Below are 18,417 nucleotides of genomic sequence, written 5' to 3'. Positions count from 1 at the left end.
TTTTGAAAAGACACAGTGACGTTGCAGGAATATTGACCTGATATGAACATCCATTTCTGCATGCTTTTGAGTAGAACCAGAATTCCATAATGACTTTTGCACAGAGAATGTTTGTATCCTTTTGGATTTTTTTGTCTGATTTAAGAACTTAATACACTGTGAAAATGTCAATAGTCATGACAGAAGAGGCAAGTTTCACATTCCCCCTGAAAGATGGGAGCATTCAGAGTCATATTTTATCAACACTACACTGGGAGACTGATTCTTCTCTACATGAAGAGAAGAGCGGGTGACTTACACCACCAGTTCAGTGTAACACTGGATCTTCCTGGAATTTTACTAAGAGTTTTTTCTTTCAAGTGATGACTGGGCCAAACACATCTTCAGGTCCATGGTTCACACCTCGTCTGGCTTTGCTCAGGTTTTGCCAAGCAAAAATTAAGGACTGAACATTTATCACAGAATCACAGCACGGTTTGGGTTGGAAGGCACCTTAAGGCCCACCCAGTTCCCCCCCCTGCCCTGGGCAGGGACACCTCCCACCAGCCCAGGGCGCTCACAGCCCCGTCCAGCCCGGCCTTGGCCACTGCCAGGGACGGGGCACCCACAGCTCCTCTGGGCCACCGGCCCCAGCGCCTCCCCGCCCGCGCAGGGACGGATTTCTTCCTCACGTCTGATCTAAACCTGCCCTCTGCCAGCTTAAAGCCACCACCCCTCCTCCTGCCACTACAGGCCCTTGTCAAATGTCCCTCTCCAGCTTTCCTATCAGCCCCCTTGAGGTGCTGGAAGGCCGCTCTCAGGTCTCCCCGGAGCCTCCTCTTCTCCAGGCTGAACAGCCCCAGCTCTCCCAGCCTGGCCTCACAGCAGAGCTGCTCCAGCCCTCTCAGCATCTGCGGGGCCTCCTCTGGACCCTCTCCAGCAGCTCCACGGCCTTCTGATGTTGGGGGCTCCAGAGCTGCACGCAGCGCTGCAGGGGCGGTCTCACCAGAGCGGAGCAGAGGGGCAGAATCCCCTCCCTCGACCTGCTGGCCAGGCTGCTTTGGATGTAGCCCAGGTTGTGGTTGGCTTTCTGGGAAAACGCTTCTTTTTTAAAAAGCATCTGATTTCTGGAACAGGTATCTGCTTATTTTTTTAATATTGATTATATTCTCCTACACTTTCCCTTTCATTTTCTCACTTTCTTTTAATTGTTATATTTTCTTTTAAAAGCTGTACAGTAGCGAATAAGCTGTCAATCAACAATTAATAAACTCAGAAAGCGGCTCTTTTCCTAAAACAGTTGTCATTTCACTCTGTCAGATATCACTAGAGCAGGACATCTCTCGTCTTTGACCAGCGGGAAGGAACTTTAGATGGAATTCAGAGCAAAACTGCTGGTCCTCCAGCGCTGGCGCGATGAAATTGCAGGCTCAGGAATTAGATGTGCAGATATAGTTCCCGCAGTACCAGTACACGGCAGGAAGGACAGACAGCTACTGGCAGTGGAGCAGCAGGCTGCCCAGTCCAGGGGTAACACGGCAGCTTCACGTGCACTGCCAATGATACTGCAGCTGTAGTTCCCTTCAGCATTGACACCGATGATGACAGTAGGACTTACGTTGGCCAGATCTTCAATTGCTATATAAGTAGAACTATGGTTCAAATATTTCAGGGAAGGAAGACCCTATACCCTCAATTACACAAGCAGAGAGGACCTGTCTCTGCTGAGAACAAAAATAATTAATCTATATAATTAAGAGAATTAGTTCACTCCATAGTTACCACCATTTCAACAGTGTCTCAAATTAATGGGACGCTAGACGCAGTATTAATGTGATTCAGCTCAGTAAGCTAAATGAAGCTCAGAAGATTCTCGTATTTAATATGCAGACAGTTCTCAACTGAAATAGCATAAATTTTATATAATCTTCTCTACATACACCTCAGGAAGTATTCAATAATTTTCTATGATATTTCTAATATTTAATGTACATAGCCTAGCATTACTTCTAAACTGCTGAGATTTAGCAAGACCTCCAACCTGATGGATCAATGCGGGTTAAAAACAATGACATCCTCCTACTGACCTGCACTGCTCCAAAGTAATTTAAGCCATAAATCTACCTCAGCTGCTTTGCAAAATGACCACCACTGTTGGACACTGAAGGTCTTGGTCCTGTATCTGATCTACCTGGAAGAACCTTGCAGCCATTCAGAGCTCTTTTCAAATCATCAGGGATCTCTATGGATCCAAAGGCCCATCTCCATGGCAATGATTAATGCACCGTTGTTCAACCTGTGGCTGGTTCATTGACTTATTCTAAGAGGTCTATAAAAGGAAAGAAAAGTAATGTCTGTCATCGATGGACTTGCATGCATTATACAGAATTCTGCAGATCATGGAAAAAACTGCTAGGCACCTCTGTCAGAAAAGATGACAGAAAAGCTGCCTTGATGTATAAAGTCAATTGACAATTCACAATATTTAATTCCTTCACTTACCTTTGAAATCAAACTGGTAGATGTTTTTCAAAGATTCATGAAGAAAGTAAAAACTTCCTAGAGCCTGTAAAAAAACAACAACAAAATAAGAAATGGTGAAAATATCTACTTTGGCTAACTAAAATTAAAAAAGAGTATCATGCTTTCCAATTAGAGAAAGCAGAAGAAATTAAATACTAACAAATAAAATTTTCCAAGATCTCTAAAATGTTCATTTCCTTTGTGGCTTCTCTGAAGTTTCATAACCCATTATAAAAAAGATCCTTACCAGCTGACTAAGCATGCTAAGGGCACAATTACCAGGTGTACTTTTAGAAACCCCAAACGGACGGATGCAATTAGTCATACGGACCAATACCTTTCTAAACACTGAACACATCCCCACAGTTCTTTTATAAAACCCCGACAACTTCTGCTTCACTTTCAGAGCAAAAGAAACGTTTTTGGAGGCTGCGCAGTACAGAAACAAGAGCAAGGCTGAGAGATTCAGTAGCTTTGGAGAGCCAGGCACCGATTCTCCATCTTCCTACTGAGTGAATGACTTTGCCAGCTGCAGAGCAGGCCTAACACTTAAAATCTAACAGGAGTGTTGGGGATATTTGCACAGGCCTGCACAGCTCTCCCTGTTCATAAGTGTTTTGACAATGATTATAAGGACGGCACAGTGCAGTATGTCCAGCTCAGCCAGCCACACTTGGAGAGCAGCTGCACCTGAGGCAAGCATTTTCTCACAATGTGCCGACTCGAAGAGAAAGAATATAACATCTAGCAGAGGCTTAGATGTTTGAATACATGTTAAGTTTCTTGACACTGGCATAACTGATGTGCTTTTCCAAGTGTAAGTAGAAGCAGAGTTTAGTGCCCACAACAACACACAAAAAAAATTTGAGTTACTACTGAAAATAAAATGCTATGTGTTCATTGTTTGGATTTAGATAGGACTTACAACTCCTGCTGATCTAGTCCTGAGCAACTATTCTCTTCAGTTTTTTCCAAAGCAGTGACCTAATTCAACTACAGAATTCCGTTACAGTTTTAGTGATTAGTCCATGTCACAGTAAAGCATGTAAACACAAAAGTCTCTCCTGCATTCAGAAAAGCAAATAAACTCCCATCTCAGCAAACGGATTTTAAAAACATACTGAAGTCCACCCATATTCAGCAAAATACTAGTACCTCTTCCTTACCAGAACTGAAGTACTTCCCCAGTTTCTGAAGATCTATGAAATCTTAATCCTCAGTGCAGTAGTTAAGAAAGCACCTTTGCTCAGGACATCACTTCAGCACAGCCCCCGGTTGCAGAGGCGCAAGCACTTTGGTTCCAAGGTGGACAAGAGCTGAAATGCCATCTACCTTCAGAGTGACCGGAGAGCAGGGTGTGCTGCCCAGCTGGTGAGAGCGGTGGCCAGCCCACTCTGGATGCCAGCACCCTGTTCTCTGCCACAGAGCTCCCACGGGATATGAGGAAACCCACCCCAAGCTTCCCACGCCCAGTCACTATGCATCCCTCGCCCTCCGGGTACCCACTCTCAGACCTCTGGAACCCAGTTTGCACAAAGGCTGAGCAAACCCGGCTGCAGCAGGCCCTGACGGCAGCGTGCTCCCAATGCACTCCGCCACAGCAGACTGAAAACAGAGCTGCCTGCAGTCACAGTGTCTTATGCAAGTAAAACGAGGAAATGAAGATCTGGAGCGGAAGAGATCACCTAGCCAGGGGTGGGCAGGCAAAATGCCCGTGGTCACACAGCAGCAGCAGCTGCCAACGCGGATGCTGCAGAGGCTGAGGAAGGGCCCAGGGCTGCTGCCCATGGCCACACGTGGCACGGCTTACTGCATCAGGAAGAGCTGGCCACCCCGCATCTGGTCCAGCACCCAGCACCCAGACAGGTCCCAGTGCATCCTACGCCTCTGTGCTTTAGCTAGACTGCTTCCAAGGGACAGGCGAAAGGCCACTCAGAAACAACCCTATTCTCATAGAAAAGATTGTTCCTCCTCCAGAATATTTTCCAGGGTTTGCAAGTTACAGATTTAGGCTATGCTTGATAAACAATTTTCTAACTTGCATCGCAGGGTCTCCGCAGAAGAGGCTTTCACAACCGCTCAACGCAGCCTGACAGAATTTTTCCCTCTCCTGAGGCTTACAAAGTTTCCTTAACACAGACAATCCTGTTTGCCTTCCTGCTACAGCCTTTTCTTCCTGTGCTCATAGTGGTGTCCCCTGCTCCTTTTCCAGTGGTCCCCCATGGACTGGAAGCACGCCCCTACCCCAGGGCGCTTGGGCCGAGACAGTCCCTTCTGGGCTCCATTAAACCACGGAAGCTTTGACAAGGCCTCACCTTCATGTGCTGTGACCTTGCTGCGTGCTTTTGCTTCTCCTTAGTCACAGAACACACTGTTTTCCACCAGATAATGAGAGGAAATATGTATATTAGAAGAGAGTAAAGGAAAAACAAGCAAGAAAGGAAAAAGTAGTGCAAATAGACTTTATAGCCGAATACAAAAATGTATCAATTCTAAATGAGAACTTGATGAGCCCTTAAATACATCTGATGCACTCAACACAATTTGAGGGGGAAAAAAAGCAGCCTGCCACTACATAAAGTCTTATTGAGAAGCATAAATGAAGCACAGCATTAAACAAAAAGGGTGATTTGGTTTGATTTTGTCTTTTACTCCTATACGACAGAGACCCTCCTAGCAGAGCAGTGCTCTGGTTCAGCGACTGCTGCATTATTTATGAGATGCCGCACATCCAGAGATTAAACATTCGCTGATTTGTCAAAAGCACAAACATGAGGCCCTGCCCATCTCCTTGACATATTAGTCCATCCAACAGAAAACACTGTCACACATTTAATTGATGAGTACACTTCCCCGCAACCCAGTCAGCTTCCTTTGGGTCTTTCGTTTGCTTTTTTATAACATGGAGGAGGCAAATAAGAAAATGCAGGGGACATTCTTCTAGAGGACTCAAGGTTAACTATCCTGCAACAAGGACACTCTGCCAGAAAAAAAATAAATCCTCATACCAGATAAAAACATTGCCACCCATTATTTAATTTTGAACTGAAGAAATTGTCATTAGCAATAGAAAACACTTCTGTCTCAAGTTAAACTTTCATTATACCTGGCCTTTGGATTTTAAAACCAGCAGACTATTCTTAAGTAGCAATACGTTTACAGAGAGGTTTTTTTTTTGTTGAGAAAAGTATATTTTTGTCTCCCAAAGAACTAAAACCAGATAAAAGTCTTAAAATCACATCCTGGAATGGGAAATCCTGGGCTATGTCAGTAACACGTGGCCAATTCAGCCTACTTGTAACTTGGAAATACTGTTTCTAAGGAAGCTTTTCTTTTTCTCACAATCTAGGGGAGCAGAATCGCGCAGGCTGGAACAGACCTCTGGGTTCTCCAGTCCAACCCCTGTCCGAAGCAGGGCTGACAACTGGGCTGCTCAGGGCATTGCCCAGGCAAGATGCAAAAACCCCCAGGGCTGGAGACCACCTCCTCTTTTGAAGGCTCTGTTTCAGTGTCTGACCACCTTCAGAGAAAATCTTTTTCCCCTCATTCTTAACAGATTTTCCCTTGACACAGCTGAGGTGGAAATGTAAGGCTAACTAGAAAAAAAAAAAAATTTTGGAAATATTGACCTACCCAAATCAGGCACAGGATGATATTAAGGACAGGTGAATATTTAGATCTAAGCGACAGGATTATGAATTCTGAAGCTTCTCTATGTAACATGTCACTCAGTAAACCAAGAAGAATAAAGCTGCTCTAAAAACTCTGTTCTACTTACATGCCTTTATTCTATTAGAAACAGTACTGCCACCTGTGCTCAAGCTACAACTTTTATTTCTGAGCATCCTGGTTTGCTCACTGCTTGACTTCTTAGAGTTTTAATCTCATTTTTAAAACTAGTTTTGAAGAATTACGCAGCAAAAGTTTGGTTTGATAGTCTACATTTGTAGCACTGAGCGTCAGCTAATTGTGCACAAAGACTCTCTGGCAGGGATGAAGTAACACTGCACAGTCTCGGGAACCGATACCACTGACATTAAGATAGGCTTCCAGCGCGTAATTCTAAACACACCATTGGAAAGAAGCAAAACTGTAATGGAATGGAAATTACGGCTATCGCTATCTCCCGCATTATTATAGACTTAATCAGGTTTATGTACATAAATGTTAACTTGTAAAAATGATGGAGTGCAGTTATAATTCACTGCCTTAACACAACGAAATGTAAGCAAAAAAAACCCAACAACTTTCTTTCAGGGCCTACTGCCCAGACTCCTTTGTTGAGATTATGTTAATTCAATTTATTTCTCATAAAATAACAGTTTAACAACAAAGTTAAATGATAACAATACGAAGTCTAGAAATTTGCTTTATTTCTTTTTTACAATTCAATATTCTTTGGAAAAAGAAGTGGTGGCCGATAGAGTAGCAGCAGTACACAATCAGGTAACATAATAGAGAAACACAATGCAATCTATAAACCACCCCAAACAGTTCAACTTTTAACATTTTCAAATGTAAAGAAAGAAAACTAGTCATTGTTCCACTTTAAGGATTGTTTAAATTCATTACTTCTGCCATGAGCACAAATTCTATGCCACCTGTAAGCGGGTGCTTTCACGGGAAGGCACCCTCAGAAGTCGTGTCATGTATTGCACCTTACTTTCTCAGCTTCTGCTGCATCTACGTTAGTGACTGCAGAACAGTGAATCAGCAAATCTTTCAAAATTTAAACCCTTGTTACAAGTGTCTCTCTGGAGCAGAAGCCTGAAAAATAATGTGCCCTGGAGGTCACTGAAGCTAACTTTACTGTGCAGCTGGGGAGGACACGCTCGGCAACGGCAGGGCCCCTCAGACAGTGCCGCAGTTATCCCCTGAACGGGTCAACCCGTGACCGTCATCTCAGGCACTCAGAGCAACCTCACTTCTGAGGCTACGGCTCAGACGCAGCGTGACCAGCTCTTGCTAGCCGCTCTGAGCCCCGCACCAAGAAACGAACAGGAGAGGGCATACGCTCTGCTGTAGGTGTAATGTCCCACCAGAACGAAGGGAAGGGAGCAGCCGCAGTCTTTTCGGCTTGATTTTCCAGGTAGTCTGCAAACAGACTAATAACGGAAACGGCATCCCAGCAGCCCCGCCACAGAGCCACGAATGGATAGCTCACAGCTAGGCTCAGATCAGAAAGTTCTTAATTCGTTAGGCCAGCCCGCCAACCCCTTGGGTCTGTAACTGCATTAAAATAACCTTCTATTCAGTACTACCAGAAGTTCCTAAAAGTTCAGGAAGGTCCACACAACCCCTTGACCTCAGGTGGTCACCGCAACCGCACATGTAACTCTCTGGACTGAGCAGCCAGGAGGAAGGCGGTCGTGAGGAAGTACCACGCAATCGGTGCTGAGGCTCTATTTAAATGTATTTACATTTTGCTTTATAGAGGTATTTAAGCATTGTAAATAGGCATGAATACACACACACCCCCCTTAACTGAAATAGCAGAAAGTATCAAAGTGAGAATTCAGATAGGACAGTCATGAACCACAGTCATTTTTAGCTTGGCCAAGCAGCTCAGAAAGGCGCAAGAATGTTAAAACTGATTGCCGATTATACTTCTGTCTCCCCTGTACATTATAACTAAACAGCTCTGCGTTAACACTCCTAACATCAAATAGTTCGGCCTGCACACAAAACCCTGCAGGTACACGAGGGAAAATGCCCTTTGTCAGCTGCTAGAAACTCTTTCAGTATCACAGCCACTGATTGTAGAGTACACAGGCACACACATCCCAGCTTTTGAACGCTTTTGTGAGAACGGCCCTTATGGAAACACTCAGGAACTGGGTGAAAAGGCTAGGCGATTATCTCACGGCGGTACTGCTATTAACAAAATGCCTTTTTCCAGGCCTGGCAGAAGTATCTGACTGCTCTTACCACCTGCACGCACAGAACCGGGCTGCCAGCTGCAGAAACAGATAGCGAACTTTAACTTAGCGCATGGGCATTACAAGAGCTTTGCACCTCCCTCCCTAAACGTACTATGGAGAAAAACTAGAGATCTTCCCGTCAGTAGACTGAAGTTAAACGCTCACTGCCTTTAATTAGGTTCCAGAACGATACTCAGTACAACATTGGAAGTTCCTTTTGTTATTCCATGGCAAAAGATTCACCTGGAAAAACTGGTACTGATGGCAAGATAAACAAATTGGTTCTGATGGATTCCACACCTGGCTTTATTAAAAACACCACTCCTTTGATTATACAGAAATCTTGCCACAAAAGTCTGAACATTTAAACCGCTAACATTTTTTTAAACATCTAATTGGCATAATTTCTTTTCAAAGTACGTCATTTCAACTGTGGAAATTTAATGCATAAAGGAAATATCTGAATAAAAGTTTAATTACTGTACAGAGTAAACATTTACTGCATTACCTCACCAAATGTGATAAAGCTAATATATAAAGATTGCTTTAAATAAATGTAAAATAAATTGCCAATGATGACACAGAAACTGTAATTCATGTAGTCATAAAATCCATAATTAGCTTTAATGAATATTTAAAGTCAAAGTTCAACCCAACTTTTTCAATGTTTAACCTACTATATCAATATAGTTCAAGGAATTCATTTATCATTGAACATGACAATGTCTGAATATTAATTAGCGCGGGGCACTGCTGACAGGAAGCCCTTATCTCCTACCGGTCCTTTTGGCCATGCTGTATGTCAACAGCGTGCTTGTCACGCCTGAGATTATTGATTACCTGCCTGTTTTGCTAACAACTATTAAAAAAATATTTTACATATTTATAAACCCGAACATCCAGAGCACGTATTAGTTTCACATTAGTACAATGGAGTCTATTAACTGCCACATTTCAGTCAGGGGAAACACAGCAAACAAGAAGTTGCAGCAGCTCCAGAGAGGAAGACAGTAATTTTACACAAAAGCACTGTTATCGGGTACGATACGGGGACACCTTATCTGGGTTCACTCACGTCGCAACGCAGCTTAAGAGACCTCAAACAGAAAAACCCAAGCTGGGAAACAGCGCAGGCCCCAACATCGCCTGGGGGGCAGGCAGGCCCCGGGCCCACCTGCGCCCCGTGCTGCTCGGGCACCCCAGCGTGGCCAACGGCCCGGTGCCCCGCCGGCCCGCTCCCCACGGGGCTGGGGCGCGGGGCACGCTGCCACGGGGTGCGGCGACAGCGGAGCAGCCGCAGAGCTCTGCTGGGAGACAAGCCGCAGGCCGCGGCCGATCAGGAATACTTCGTTAGTTTGCCTTTAAAAGGCTAATTTTGAGACAACTGTCACTTTCCAAGAAATGAAGGAAAGGCAAGACGCAAGGGCAGGCTGGCTCTAACACATCTACATAGCGACCGAGAAAGTAACTGCAAATAATGAGCGATGTCAAAGTATATGTTTGTCAACTCTGCTCATAGGCTCCTTGATCCAGTATGGCTACATTAACACTGAATGTCTATTATTCATTCAAGGTTAAAAAAACAAGCTGGGTACACAGATCAACTCATTATAAAATAGTCTATCACTTTTTATTTGCAAACAAATTAGGTGTCCAGCCATTTATCATTTCCTGAATTGGACTTATCAGCCAAAGTACATAGCATTAAACGGCTATTGAGCTTCCCCCCAAACTGGCCTCGTCTACCTGACGTCCAGACAGCCGGAGCCCAAACCAGACCATTTCAAACAATTACGCACTACCTTTGCAGCCTCGTATCTCAAACACAGTTATCGGCTTAATTTCATCAGTATTTGAATAATTACACCTTTAATAAAGTGTAAAAGTGAGCGGGCTCCAACTATTCAGTGACAAACCTAAAAGACCTTCTTGGCATACTGTAGCTTGGTCTGCATTAGAAATAGTTGCTTAGTGACACGCGATACTCCCATTAAAGCAAACGGAACTATTCACTCGAGAAGAGTAAAATCACTGGCAGGATTGCTATTGAAGCCTCTCTTACTCCACAAGACCGAAACCAACGAGACATATCATAACATAAACACACCTACGTTGTAAAGAGGCAACTTGCAGTTCCACAACTTGCTTGCGCAATTGCCAGTATCCTCACAGTTTCTCCAGGGACCGTTTCCCAACGCTGCTGGAGCAGCGGAGACCTCCGGCAGCAGAGGCCTGTAGTAGAGCTGGTGGGGAAAAGGGTATCCAGCACTAGGCCTACCCAAATCCTGGTCATGTTTGCTATAATTATATTAGACCCACGCCTGCAAAGGTACTTCTGCCATGTAGATTAATTTCTACATGCTGGTTTTGACTTCAGAAGTGCTAATTTGTCTGTAATCTCTTTGTTTAGCGGACCTGCCAGTTTGTCAGTGACTGAGCCGTGCTGTCACGGCTAGGCCGTGAAGCCGTGCTCCTCGCCGCTCCGCGCCAGCTGAATAACCTCTCACTCGCCACGTTTCCAGCTCCAGTGAGCTGTCAGAACACTCAGCGTGATTCCAAACCATGCTCAAATAATTTTAACACCACGATCTCTCCTGTTGAGTTGCAGTTCAGCAGCACCAGACATACCTTTAACAGCTAGCATGGCTCCCTCACTCTTTTCCTATTTATTTCTTTAGAACAGTTCTTTTAAGCGTGACACCAGTAAAAACTGAACTATCAAGAGGAACAGTCACTATAAATTTACCACTTAAAAACCTCAAATAATTAAAAAAATAAATTCTGATGTTTTGGTTTTTATAATAGTTGAATTAAATATAGTTCAGGAAACACCTGATCCAGGAGTGTTTTTGTATAGTTTTACACTTGTACTATTTATTTCTGGACCCATTACTCAGACTTAGTAATATTCTCAAGTAGGCTTAGCTGTTTAGGTTTCTAAAAATGTTGTGACCTGTCTACATGACAGATTGGAGTAATTGTTTTAAAAATTCCAAGATATCTAAATTCCAAGTCATTCAGATACTTAATCAAGAAACCATAATAAAAAAATAACTTGTTTGCACACCTGGTCTTTGTGGATACCTCAGAGAGGTCTCTCTGCTAACCATCAACAGCACAATTTCAGGAAAAAAACAAAGTCTCAGGAGCTTTCGTTTCCCTGTTCTGAAGACTAATAAATGAGTGATCTTCAGCTAGCATGATCCACCTCTACTACTTCTCTTTAAAATTTCTTTACTGCATCAATATAGCAAATGAAAAAATTACGAAATAAAAAAATGCGAGCTACACATAACATGTCTGGTAAGTAAATGAATAACCCATATAAAACCTACTACATTGACGGAGAGTATTTAACACCACTTTTGATACTGACATCGTTCACAAAGAGATTTAACATTTAAATTACAAATCAATTCCATTTTTAAAAAAATATCCTACAGATGTTCTTTTTCTTAAAACAAAGACTACCGACAGACCGAGGAGCCAACAAGCGTTAAGGAAAGTGTACGTATGCTGAAGAGTTAAAAAAGGCCACTTATCAATATTCCTGAACTCCCAGCAGAACCTTCACAAAGTCATTAATCACACTCTTATTTAATATTTCTATTACACAAGCACTCTGGAGGCCCCAATCAGGATAAGAGGCACACAGCTTGGCTCCGCACCAGTCCGGAAAGGTGGTTGTCTGAATACAGGATTCAAAGCCATAACTCAGGGCCACGCTCAGAATCCCGCCCCAGCCGCTTCTTAATGGGCCTGACTCGGAGAAGAGCGTGTGCCCAAACGGCCAAACCCCCTGCCGAGGGTTCTCCGGTGGCTCGAGAGCCAGAACGAAGTATGCTGCTCTGCTACCGGTGACAGTTCACGAACTGGGAGAAACTGAGCTTGAGTCTCAGACTGCAGAAGATAATGCCAAAGTGTCGAATATTCTTTTTCAGGAATAAGCTATATTCTATACTCTATTTCACATTTATTTTTATAATCATTTTATGAGTAGAACCAATAGCAACCAGAGATCAATAGAGACCAAAGCAGCACTTCACCTCTTCCAGAAATTAATTAGCGTATTCCCCTCTACTTCCATGTTCCATTACCGCACGACCGAGCACACTACGCAAAGCGCCGAAGGGATGCGGCTGTGAAAAAGGCAGAGGAGATCTCTGCAGGCAGCACGTGAGACACAGTCATAGTTAGAAAACACAAATGCAACTGTAGAGCGCAACGATGGTCCATCAAAACGTGGTTCCACCACACCACCAATTCTGATCTCCCAGGTAAAGGGTTTGACCACACTGAAAAAAGGCCATCAGGACCAGAGAATAAGATCCTGGCATACAAGAAGTGACTAAAAGAGGCCGACTCCGTATCCTAGCAAAACAAAGGAAAGCTGCAAATAAACCACAGATGAGGAGTGGCACTGGGGAACGGGAAGAACTGCGTAAGCTGAAGAGCAACAGCGACACAGGACAAAGCCAATCCAGAAATTAATCTGGACTAGTTACAGGTATCTGACAGCCATGAAGAGATGAGCACATGGAATACCCTTCCGGGAACACTCCCCTGATCCGCGAGGGCAGAACGGAGATGCTGCGAGGGTGAAAGTCCTGACTAGATCTGAAGCAAAACCTGACAGGTGTACGCAAGCCCAGCCAGAAACCTGGGGCAATTTTTTTTCAGTCTTATTGCCCCCACGAATGCGTGGCTCCTTCACTACCAGCCAGAGCTGGCAAGGGGGCTGATCCAGGCTGTGCTTTCCCCACCAGAGACCAACCCCTCCTGACTGTGTTCTGTGAGATGCGATTTGCCCTTGGCCGTGCTACGGGACGGGGATCCAACTCGGATCGCTTCTGAGCAGATGGCAGAGACTGCTGGATGCTTAACCACATTTTTTACCATATTTTTCCTCCACCAAAAAAAAAAAAAAAAAGAAAAAGGTGCTTCATTTTGTACGAAACTGGTAAGCTGGATCACTTACCACATTTACTTGACTGTAAATAATTTTAATTTTAAAAACTTTAAATCAATTTAGTATTTCGTTGATATATTCTTACATAATACACTCAAGATGGCAAATTCAATTTGATGAGGAGGCATTAATGTCCATTTCATTTAGCATTATACAGGTCATCTCCAAATGGGAAAGTCTCATGTGGTAAAAGGTTGTATTTAGCGTGTCACAGTCACTGGTGGTTGTTTTGTACCTCAAAGAACCTTTGTAACTGCCTCAAAATAAGAGATGATTGATTTACAAAGTACCAAATTTCAAATTTCATATTCTAAGACTAAACATCAAATAATTGGACAAAGCTGTCCCCCTGTCTGACCCATCACCATCAAGCCCCTTTCAAGGTTGACTGCCTGCATAAGAAATATGTGCATAATTTCATTTTGTCTCCTGTCCAACATCCAATGTTAGAAGTTAATTAAATTGCTTGTCCATTGTATTCATCCACTTACAAAGTTAATGATATTCTGTTCCTGAATTAAAGAGAATTTTATAAAGCCTGCACTATGGAACCTGGCATGCTGTACACTGAGGAGCTGAACCCTGTCATGGTTCCTGATTGCAGCTCTCCTAATTAGGAAACAAAATGAATGTTTCTGTGTCTGCCAATGCAGAGGACAAGTCATTCCAACAGCGAGGGTAAACGCTTCGTACAATAGCAACTTAATAATATCTCATGTTTGACTATAATAAATTCTGCAGGATTAATAAACCTGTTAAATTTTTAAATTACCATAACAAAGATGAACTGCAGTGTAACAAGACAGCCTGAAAAAGGGACATGGGTTTGAGGGTGAGAACAGCTTCTTGCAAGGGCATCCACCTTCAGGACACTGAAATCACCAGACTCGTGTTCTCGCATGAGAGGAGGAAGGAAAATATAGCGATATGTCAATCTACTGGAGCCAGCTGAGAAGTTAGGATTAACAACTTAAACTACACTGCTCTTGTGCGTCTGGCCTAGAGACAAAGATGCGGTACCTGTGCAACCGCCTTTCTAAGCAAGTGTACAACCTGAAGTGTAATGCAGTTGCAAATCAAGTACCTGTTAACGGCAAACTTCTCCAGTCCAGGAAAGCCGCTGATGACAGCGCTGAAGCCATCATATGAGTCAAAGCTGGAATTAAACACAAGCCTACACGTCACGTGAGAAAAAACAACCACGTGGTCGAGCAGAAACCATCAGAATGCTGTCCTGCACAGAAGTGAAGTTTTAACATACCCTTTTCCACACTCGGCAAGCAGCAGCCTCCCATGGCTTATGTCCCGGCAGACGCAGTCTGTCTTACCTCAGCCCTTCTAACTGGTGTCACCCAGATTATGACCGTACTGCAGCTGGCAGGAGTACAACAGAACGCACGAACCTGCTGAAGCCACCTTTCCTCAGCCTCGTGCAGGCTCAGGGCAGCCCAGCGCCAGTGGCAGGAGCTGCAGCCCAGCCTGCACAAGCAGCGCAGGGGTCAGTTGGCTCTCAGGAGATTATCCTGTACGGGGGTCTGGACTGCATGGCTTTGTGTGAAGCAGCTTGCCACATCAACAAGTGCTCCAGAACTGCTCCATCAGGGTCAAGCTCCACAGCTAGACTCCAGTGGATGCATTCCTTCAGCCGGGGCCTCTGTAAGCAACTGTCATCCCTGTCAAAACCCCTTCTAGAGTGTTTCCAGGTTATAGTGTACAAACTCTACACTATTGTGCTCTTTATTCATAGAATCATGGAGTGGTTTGGGATGGAAAGCACCTTAAAGCCCACCCAGTTCCCCCCCCTGCCCTGGGCAGGGACACCTCCCACCAGCCCAGGGCGCTCACAGCCCCGTCCAGCCCGGCCTTGGCCACTGCCAGGGACGGGGCACCCACAGCTGCTCTGGGCCACCGGCCCCAGCGCCTCCCCGCCCGCGCAGGGACGGATTTCTTCCTCACGTCTGATCTAAACCTGCCCTCTGCCAGCTTAAAGCCACCACCCCTTGGCCCGTCACTACAGGCCCTTGTAGAAGTCTCTCTCAGTCTTTCTCGTAAGACCCCTTTCTATGTTGGAAGACCACAACAATGTCTCCCCGGAGCCTCCTCTTCTCCAGGCTGAACAGCCCCAGCTCTCCCAGCCTGGCCTCACAGCAGAGCTGCTCCAGCCCTCTCAGCATCTGCGTGGCCTCCTCTGGACCCTCTCCAGCAGCTCCACGGCCTTCTGATGTTGGGGGCTCCAGAGCTGGACGCAGCGCTGCAGGGGGGGTCTCACCAGAGCAGTAGAGAGGGAGGGGAGTAAAGGGGCAGAATCCCCTCCCTCGACCTGCTGGCCATGCTGCTGGGGTGCAGCCCAGGATGCGGTTGGCCTTCTGGGCTGCAAGCTCACATTGCCGGCTCGTGTCCAGCTTTCCATCCACCAGCACTTCCAAGTCCTTCTCTCCTCAGGGCTGCTCTCAATCCATTCTCCAGCCTGGATTTGTGCCTGGGATTGTCCTGACCCATGTGCAGGACGTTGCCCTTGGCCTGGTTGAACTCCATGAGGTTCAGTGCAATCGTACTGGAAACTCAAGCATGGGATGGCAAACTAGCAGCCAGTCTGACACACAGAAGAGAAACCCAGAGCCTCTGCAACACAGAGCGTGATGGCAGCGGTAGTGTGGCTCAGAATGCACTTGTAAACCTCTTCTTAACACCCTCCCTAAACCTGTATTCTCAGGCTTCGCTGTAACATGCAGAAAAGGTCTGAAATCTCTAAAAGCACCACTAAAAAATGTTTTCAGTGTCCATATATATCACCATAGTTACGCACTGAACAACAAATACCATGAGAATTGCCCATATTTGAAAAAGACTGACTTCTACCCATTTAATACAACGTATTTTACCTTAAAAATAGAAATCTCTCTCCTAGCTTTTGTCTTTTATCCAATGCTGTTAATATAGCAAGTTGGTACTAAAAATGAGAAGTGTTACTTCAGCGACTCCCTGAGCAGACAAACCCGATCCAGCGCCATGACTCCTCACTGCCTCACTCTGCACGTTGCCATTTCAGCAAGAGACACAGATGCACGCTGTAAGTTTTTAAATTATTACTGCTAACAAGGGGTCAAACTCTGTGTTTCCTAACAGGCTTCAGAACTGCTTCTTCACTGAAATGAAGAGCAATGTGATTTACGTGATTCGGTATTATAAACCCTTGCACCCTTTGCAGCAGTTGCCGCACCAATTCCATAAAGGTATAATGACATAAACCAAAGCAGCAATAATATAATGATTTAAACTTACTCTGACAAAAAATAATTAAAATTATTGAAAATTGAGTTAGGAAGAATCCTAAAAAAATTTCAGTGTATGCAAACTAAAACAAGAGCATAAATGTAAACACATCCAGCATATTTGGTTCAGCAAACAAAAGAAAACATCGGAATTATTGAAAAGAAAATAATTTTCCTGGAATTATATGCAATAATTATATGTAGAATAGAAGAATGCCTGCTGCCATTTTGCATTTCTTCATGTACATTTAGGAGCAACACTTTGTGATAATTCATTTTAAATTATGCTTAGTATTTTCTTCAAGTCTTATTTCTAAAATAAGGCTACATTTACCAACCCAAAAGGTGTATTTTGACTAATGTAACTTCTGTGAATTGAAACTCATTAAGTACTACTGGCAAATCAATAAGGACATAAAGATGTAAAGCTTTTCTTTATGAAATAAACCAAATTATATTCTTCTAATCTAAATACTCAGTCAAGTCACTTGATAATTAAATCATGTGGAGAGCCTGTCTAATTATTAAAATCGCTTCAGAATGTTCATGTAAGTTGGAGTATGCACATATATAATACATTTTATTCATATTTCTACCTTTCAGAACTTTTCAATTTCAATTAAAATTCCGTAATTTTTATTGGGAATCGCATTACATGCATGACAGATAAAAGTTAATTAAAGGACAATCAATTCTAAGAGATGGCCAACAATGAACCTAAACAGTTTACAAATTACCTACCGTCATTCAACTGGAGCATGCAGTGTCTGCGGACAATTACAGAAAAGCTTTAATTGATTTTCAAAATTTCAATCACACGGTACATTTTGTACATTCATAAGCGCTCTGCTTATAAAAACTGGGATTTTCAGAACTGAAGCAACTGCCGGGACCATCACCGGAAACTCCCAGCACACCGCAGAGCTTAGGCCTGAGGTTCAACAAACCGCCGACGTTCCGTATCACCCCAAAGCAGCCTCAGCTACATCTCAGATTCTACACACACCTGGTTCACGCGGTATAACGCTTTAAACTAATCATATTTTTAAAGAAACATGGTCCTGACTAATTACAACTAAAAAAATGTTTAGCGCGCTTACTTGAAGTCTGTTACAGATATGCAGGCTCCATGCTCTGCTGACAGACAAGAACACTTTTCTCTTTAAACTCTGTCAAGCCGTGGAGCAAACTGAACTACTCAAGAAAAAACTAGAAACTGCCACCCTCTGACTCACGGGGCACAAAGTCAGCAAACAGCAGAACTCATCAGAGCTGTTTTCTCTCAACATCCTAAAAAGCCTGAATAAAACCAGGTTTACTATGGCCTGCTTCTCCTGCTTCCTCTTTGTTTGAACATTAGGAGACCTGACAAGTCTCACAGAACCGGTAACGAGAGGCAAAGACCAGGCCAAGTCTTGGTCTCCAGCAAAGATACCTTCTGAGCGTGGAAATCCCAAAGATACTACTTCATGCTAATAAAACAAATCCCAGCAATTCTGCCAATCCAGGTCAGACGCTTGCTGATGTTCTGTCCCTAAGCAGGTAATTCATTTTGCGAGGCTGCCCCGGTATCAGACAGACATCAGATAAATAGTCAGGAGAAAGTAAATGCTGGCTCACACCTTCTGAGCTACTTAAACTGGTGAGAGCACCGAGACGAACAAGACATTAGGATGAATGTGCCTTAACCTGCCAGCTCCCCAGGCGTGCCAGCTCGTGATTTATCCTGAAGCAGAAACCCAGCTTCATGGTA

At 44.1% G+C, this 18,417-nt stretch overlaps 1 protein-coding gene across 3 annotated transcripts in view; it reads right to left on the bottom strand.

Moving 5' to 3' along the window:
* INPP5A (inositol polyphosphate-5-phosphatase A) overlaps nt 1-18,417 on the bottom strand; it is a 237,685-nt gene that overhangs the window by 111,276 nt on the left and 107,992 nt on the right. For all 3 annotated transcript variants that reach the window (XM_086752447.1, XM_086752448.1, XM_086752449.1), the window contains exon 5: nt 2,482-2,545. In XM_086752447.1, the coding sequence (XP_086608573.1) occupies nt 2,482-2,545 (64 nt within the window). The remainder of the gene's footprint in view (nt 1-2,481; nt 2,546-18,417) is intronic.

The sequence above is a fragment of the Chlamydotis macqueenii genome, chromosome 7, assembly GCF_036417535.1.
Source record: "Chlamydotis macqueenii isolate bChlMac1 chromosome 7, bChlMac1.mat, whole genome shotgun sequence".
NCBI classification, from domain to species: Eukaryota; Metazoa; Chordata; class Aves; order Otidiformes; family Otididae; genus Chlamydotis; species Chlamydotis macqueenii.
This window is presented reverse-complemented; position numbering and strand designations above follow the sequence as displayed.